Source organism: Atta colombica, unplaced genomic scaffold (assembly GCF_001594045.1).
Source record: "Atta colombica isolate Treedump-2 unplaced genomic scaffold, Acol1.0 scaffold141, whole genome shotgun sequence".
Classification (NCBI taxonomy): domain Eukaryota; kingdom Metazoa; phylum Arthropoda; class Insecta; order Hymenoptera; family Formicidae; genus Atta; species Atta colombica.
The window spans coordinates 1,327,193-1,334,645 of record NW_017259230.1 but is presented as its reverse complement, the minus strand read 5'-3'; the positions used below and the strand labels follow the sequence as shown (position 1 = coordinate 1,334,645).

General features: G+C 31.8%; 1 protein-coding gene across 2 annotated transcripts in view; it reads left to right on the top strand.

The window, feature by feature from the left end:
* Positions 1-7,453, top strand: part of LOC108684887 — a 23,294-nt gene that overhangs the window by 12,621 nt on the left and 3,220 nt on the right. For both annotated transcript variants that reach the window (XM_018189419.1, XM_018189418.1), the window contains exon 2: positions 5,201-5,320. In XM_018189419.1, coding sequence (XP_018044908.1) covers positions 5,203-5,320 — 118 coding nt within the window. In that variant the 5' untranslated portion in view covers positions 5,201-5,202. The remainder of the gene's footprint in view (positions 1-5,200; positions 5,321-7,453) is intronic.

Here is a 7,453-nt window from a genome sequence, read left to right as displayed (position 1 = left end):
ATATATATATATATATACTTGATACAAATAATGACGATTCTCAACATTTTTTATGTAAAACGGTAGTCGATCAAAGAGTCACCTGTCATCTGAATATAATTTCGCGCAAATGCAATAGCACTTTACACCTTCGTGCGCTTAATTGCGTAATTAGTATAAAAATACAAGTTTTGAGGGGAAACGCAGCAATCGCAGGTATTTTGTTTTTATCATTCATTGCGAGACGTGCTCGACAGTATTTTGCAACTGAATTACTTATAATTAGAAAGGAAACACATTCTCGAGCAGCTGCAAATGCAATTCGGATACACATTGTTGCAATTACTTATACTTTCATGAAGGACAATTCGATCCGATTAAAAAAGAAACACGCAACAACTGAATAACGAACGAACGCGGAATATTAAAATTGCTTTACAAACTTTATAGAAATTGTATATATAAAGAGAGAAGTTATATTTTGTTTCTTAAAACTCGAAACTAAAATATATTGCATTGTTTGATCACATGGCACTCACTTTATTTTCTAATTATTTCTCGATTAGTCGGTTTAAATCGTGAAATGTGCATAATTCAAGAAGTATTTAAATATATTGTCTACGATTATATGCATTAACGTTTTAGACTAATCTTAGTTACATTTATCCATTTTTGTCATATGGCAAATTTTTCGAATCTGTTGACTATAAGCTAAAAAGATCCGAGAACTTTTCTATTTTGCAATCAATTAAAAAATGGATAAATGTAATATTAGTCTTAAAAATATCTTATGACACGCAAATTTTTTAGTTTTTTATTGACGGGAAAATTCACGTCTCTCGATAAATTGAGAGGCATCCGACATCATTAAGAATCTTGATCTCTTACTATGTAGCGCATTGGATTACGATGTTGGGAGCAAGAAATAATATGGATCTCGAGCGAGGAGCGGGTGTAACGTGCGACGATAACAACCGCGTCTCGCCACGCCGCGAAGATTTACAATCCGGAGCTACAACGGTGGCTAGACTTGCCAACGAAGTAAAGTCCGGGCCGCTGGCAGCCGCAGCCGAAGGAACGGATCGGCAGCCACGAAAGTGGAACGATAAATCTATGCTGGAATAACTGGACGCTTAGCTTCTGCATTCTTCGAACGTTTAACAACCTCGACTTTTCTGCAACATTTATCACAATACGCGCCACAATAGATCTATATACTCTGATCGAATCGGCGAATTTAATTGCATCAATATAAAATCTTATCTTTCAATAAAATTGCAAAGAATTAAACGAAATTGCAGGATGACAAATTTTATAACAAGAAATTAGACTGTGTCGAATCAATTCTTAATAAATGGGTAGAATAATCAATGCATCTACAATCTATAAATCAAAATAAATAAATGTATCATATGAACGTAACGTATTGTATGCTATTATATGCTATTGTATGCTATTATAAACTTCCGATAAATAGATCCGCCAGCGGATCCGGAGTGATTTTATCGCTCTTGATTGCAAACTTAATTAAGTCTGATCGCACCGTGTTGCGCGTGGGCTGGATTCACGAAAAGTGAAAAGATGGAGAGGCGTAGCCTCCGGAAAGGAGCTAAGAAGGTGATGGCATACATATTTTGCATCGGAGAAAGTCGTACGCATACCTCCCCACCCCAAATTTTTCTTTCTCCTCCTTCCCATAGCTGTCCTCGTAGTCAGCGGTTACGCACACTTACGCAGGCATAATGATTACCGTGCATTAACATCTTACATAACGCACCGCGGTTTAATTAAACGTACGAGGTATCGTCTGTCGTTCAGGCCCGTGTAATGAAATATTGTTTCGTTCAAAGCGTTCGTACGGTCTTTATCTTTCTTGTAATAACTAAATATTTCAACATTAAATCTTGTAAAAATTAAATTACTTCAACATAATATGTAGATACATATCCTTCGTAATTATAATATTATTCCGCGTACAATTTTTTATATGTATATAGTAAATTAATTATAATTAATTAATAACAATTATTATTATTATTATTATTATTATTATTATAACTGTAAAATATATTAATCTAACTTTCTCTTTCTCAAATTGCAAATAACATACTTTTCTTAATTTTAAAATTATATTTTGATTAATTTGTAGTTTAAAACGTAATAAATAATACATTAAGATTAGTTATTTACTGGAATAATCTACGAATTTTATTAAGAACTTCATATCAAATATTTTTAAATTCGAATCATTTGTGTAATGTATGTCTCGTAACGGTAAGATTATAATACATTTATTGGCCAATGCGCAGCTGGTATTTTTCTGGATGCCAATCGATTATCTATGCTTGTGCACCAGATAGCATATTGCGCGAAACAGAAATGAAGTTGTGAAATGTATAATCCAAAAGATATCTAGAATCGCACGACTTAATCCAACATTGTACATTGTATGTGATTAGATAAAGACATAATGCAAGTCTTAAGAAACACAAGGTATATAGAGATGATATTTTCTTTCGGGAGTGTTGATTTTCTGACCATCTTCAATTTCATTTTTTTTACAAATACATTAAGATATTTTTCGAGTTATTTATCAAAGTAAATTAAAAAAATAAAAACCTGGCCTTAAATTATAATAGATACTTTTTTGAACTGCCAATAAAGCTATATTTTTCAAATTTAATATCTTTGAAGTTTAATTATTGTCTTGAATAAAAAATGTCAAAACGTGATACAACAATATAGATACTAAATTTACGTGAAGAAAAAATTAATTCAAGATCAATAATTAATTTGAAACATCATATATGAGATTAGTCTGTCGAAATGCATATTCTCGCTTTATCGTTATGTAACATATTTGACATAAATATATACTTATTGTAGAATGTTTCTTTATATACTTTCTACATGTAATTAGATAAGTGTTTTTCAATTGCGTTCGTTATCAGCATTCTTGTTCGTGTGATTATTATGTTTACGTAATTTCATCATTTCATTAAGCATGCATTCCTCTATTCTTAAACAAACTCGTTTCGGCAATACAGTGAGAGAAAAATGTTGAAGTATTGCAAAGCAATATTACGACATTTACTTTGATATTTATTAGTTATGAAAGATTTGATTGTTATGAAAGATGATTTTGTAAAATATCTTATTGATGTAAAATGTAAAAAAATAAAATAGATAGCTTATTTGCTAGAAATAAAATTTTATTTCGTCTTTATATATAAATTTATTTCAGCAAAGTAAATATATTTGTTACAATTAATTTTTAATTATCTTTTTCTCAATGTAATAAAATATTACACATTTACAGGATTTGTAATTATATCCTGTTTGCCGATTAGTAAAAAAAATATTGTGGAGGTCAGACAAACGGTATTACCACTTATAAATATTCTATCCAATGCATTTATTGGGGAAGAAGGTGAACGAATTACCGTTCGGCTGCTAGCAACGGTATATCCAAACGAATTAATTTCTTTATCGGTCCAGCTGCAGATAATAAAACCGTGTTATAGTACCGCTTCTCTCAAAATCAATTTAACTCGCAACTAATATAATAATTAGCATGATATTATGAAATAATAATTACATCTAGCGTAACTGCATGTAATGATCAGTATACTGCAATGAAATGCAGCACAATATTTGATATAAAATACATGTAAAATCCCCTGAGAACTTCTAAGAATCTTTCTTCAAATGTACGCGTGCAGTTGGCATGGAATGCGCTCAGCAATTCCGATCGCCGATATTCTTGGAAGGTAGAAAGATCCATAAACTCGAAAAAATTTACACGAACACCATTTGTACGAGGACTTAAATAAATGCCTCTGAATACAAAATATCATCCTCTTCTCGAGGATAAAATTATATCATCCTAATCTTGCAGATAAAAATTTATTGCCACGCGAATATAAAGAAAATGATAAAGACCAACAAAGAATTAAATTTCACTTGTATTTTTTTTTTCATTTCTTATTGTTTGATGTGTGTAAGATTTCTTTCTTTCGTATCGCGAAAGGGCAGCAAATGATTGAGAAAATCTCTAAGTTAAAATATGCGTATCACATAGTGCCGCGGGCAAGAAAAGTTGTGAGCTAGACGATGTGGATGATGCGGCCTCCTTGTCTTGGAAGTACCGTTGCGAGAAGCGACGGTGATGCTGGATACTCACGTACCACTTCGTTCGAACGTATAGGCATAAATCTAGCATCGATATTGAATGTCATACATACATACAGTGACTGAAGAAAATACTTATATTTCACATTCCTTTGTAAGAATAACAATTAAATAAAAAATAATGTAATGATCATTTTTTGTAATAATTTTATGCTTTATTCACAATGCAGATAAAAGCAATATATATGTTTATAAAACCTGCTTTGTAATAATATAATATTCTAAAATTAAACTGAAATATTTTAAAATAGAATATATATGTTTTATTATTACTCTTTTGCGATTATTTTATATCTGATGTTTAAAATTTTAAATTAAATGTGTATAGTGTATTCATTGTTTAATCGTATTATATACAAGCTTTCCTACAAGTGAATTTGATCGAGAGATTCTTTTATTCAAGTTGAAATATATATTTTTTTTTTGACAAATTTTTAAGAAAGATTTTTACACACATTTTCTATTTTTAACATTATCTTTGTAATTAAATTTCAAATTAAAATTTTATTAGAATTCGCCTGGAATTAATTGAGAAATATGGTTTCGCTATCTATTAAATTTATCAGTATTCCTTTCATATGTATATCAATAGAATCACCACGTGTAATTTTCTCTATCTCGTTATTAGATCGCAACAAGTGCATTAACGAAGTGAAAAGAGATAGCTTGAATTCAACGATGATTGTCGCCATCCAGTAAATTCCATTCACTTCGTAAGCTCTACCATTTCACTTTTATGCAGTTAATCTTCACTGAGTATCAATGCATCGTTTGAAATCTTGATAAATAGGAACGCTTTCTGTTTACTAGTGTCAGAATAATAAATGCATGGAAGATTCCGAAGCGCCTAGTTTTAATACTCATTCTCTGACGGTTTACCAGAAGATTCTTTTATTTCAAAAATTAAAGTTTAACTATAGGAGTTTCTGCTTGACGAACGCCGAAAGAATTACAAGCATACTACTGAAATATTCATCGAATGCTTTCACGTACAAAAATCACGCTCTGACTACTTTCCAATTTGTTACAGACATGCGTTGGTTTCGCGGCCACACCGAGGCACCGAGACTCCTGCGCCTAAGTCCCCTTCGAGCCGACGAAGACGTCAACGAAACGTCCTACCATTTCCGTGCGAGGTCTCGATGCAGAGGTAAAAGTTACCTGAAATGGCGGCGCGATCATCTAGTCACTGTAGAAAGAGTAAAGTATGCTCAGTGATACGCGACAGCCGTGATTCTCCGTTTATCCTCGTCACCGAGAGAATCGGCCTAATTCCTGTAAAAATGCCGTATCGTCTTACGTGCCGCGCGTACACGCGTCTTTGCGTGCCGCCCCGCCGTGTATGTGGAGAGACTTGAATCGGGATTCCAACCTGAATAATGCAGGGATTACGACTCAACGTTCCGTCAAGCTGAGTCCTTGAGTGACTGGCTAGAAAACGAGAATAGAAGCAAATTGACACTACGTCGGTCTACGCGACTGCACGTTAATATAAAGGATCATTGTCGAGGACGCGACAATCTGTATAGACCATATACGCGTCCTGTAGGGCCGTGCGATGCAATTGACGATAACGGTGCCGACAGTCCGAATAATGAATTGTTCAGCTAATTATAGCAACTGCTAATTAAAACGGTAATCAGAAAACAAGCCTGTGAATCTTTAATTAAAAAGTTCATCTTCTAGTACGACACTTTCTGTACTTATATACCTAATTCATTGTGCAATAGCATTGTAAAAGAATCGAGTTGTTCTCCCTTCATTTCTTTACTTTTATAAAAATTAAATTACGACAGTTTCGTACTTTATTGAAATGTAAAAATAAATTTGGCAATCTTTTGTCTATTATAGTATGCGAAATATTTAAAGATCTAGAAAGTTAATCTTTTTCTCACGTTCATAAGATATAAAATACAGGCAATTAGTAATGCGGATAAAGATACAATTATTTAACCACATAATTATGAAACATTGCTTGTCAGGAAACAATCCGCTTCTGAGAACTTTTATGTGAGGTGAAATGGTTTGACGTTAGATATGACTTAAAGAGTGATAAAGTATTACTCGACTGTCTAATCTATTTTTATAGTATCCGGTTTACGCATTCCACACGATAACGTACACAAATTACTCATCAGCTGTTTTCGGTTTTATTCGGCTCGACAGATATGAAGACAAATCGAGCCTTATTTTAGAGTCTGCTTACTTCTTACTTGTCAAGGATAGTTGAGAATGATTTGACGGTTTGCAGTACATGATGACGGACTAATTTAAAATGAGTAAATCCCGCAAGCTTACCTTGAAGACTGAAGAGCCTAGTCGCGATAGCGACTGTCGTTACTGGCTGCATTATCTCGATTGCTGTCAGGGTCTTGTTCCGTAAAACTACGACTTGTAGTACTAGGGAATAAATTAGTATCAGTGTAGCTTTCAACATATATTTTATAATGACACGTAAGTCCGTGTTCTTACATTCACATCTACTAGTATTACAAGACTTGCTGTTTTTATCAAGCAGAGTCGTGTTCGAACTCTCTATAATGAAGAAAAAAAATGTAATTAATTATTTTATACTTCTATTGATTATTGATTATTATTAATTGCAAGAAACTTGTTTTATTTTATTAAATTTTTATTTTTAGTAAACTTATATAGGACTCTGAAATTAAAAAAGAATATTATAAATCTCTTGCTCTTCTGCTTTATTTAAACGAAAAAAAAATATTAATACTTATGATATATCTATAATTATTTTGATTAATAAATATTTTGTTAATATTGTATAATAAGATATAATTTGGTTTTTACTTTTATTTACATATTATTAAACAATATGAGAAATCGCCTTAATAATATATATATATATAAAGTATTTATATTGTTATTTATTTTATTTTCTTAATTAGAAACTGACATGTCGTTGTATATAGCATCCTTAAGTTTATCTATTTCATAGTAGTACAAATAAATTGCTCATAAGCGTATCCTGTTTTACGCATATCCTGTACAAAACATCATATTTCACAGAACACAGATTTATCAGTTATGTCAATATCATCGCGGCTGGCAGTGGAAGTGGTCACTTTCAAGTTAGAAGTCGTAGAGTTCGAATCTCATTGGTATTTTTATTCATAAGAGACTGTAGAAAAAAATGAGGATACGTAATCTACTGTGTTCTATTATTCATCTAAGATTTTGTACGGTGCTCTATTATAATTTATAGAATATACTTATATATATTTTTATAAAATATAAAACTATATAATTTAAAAAATATACACAA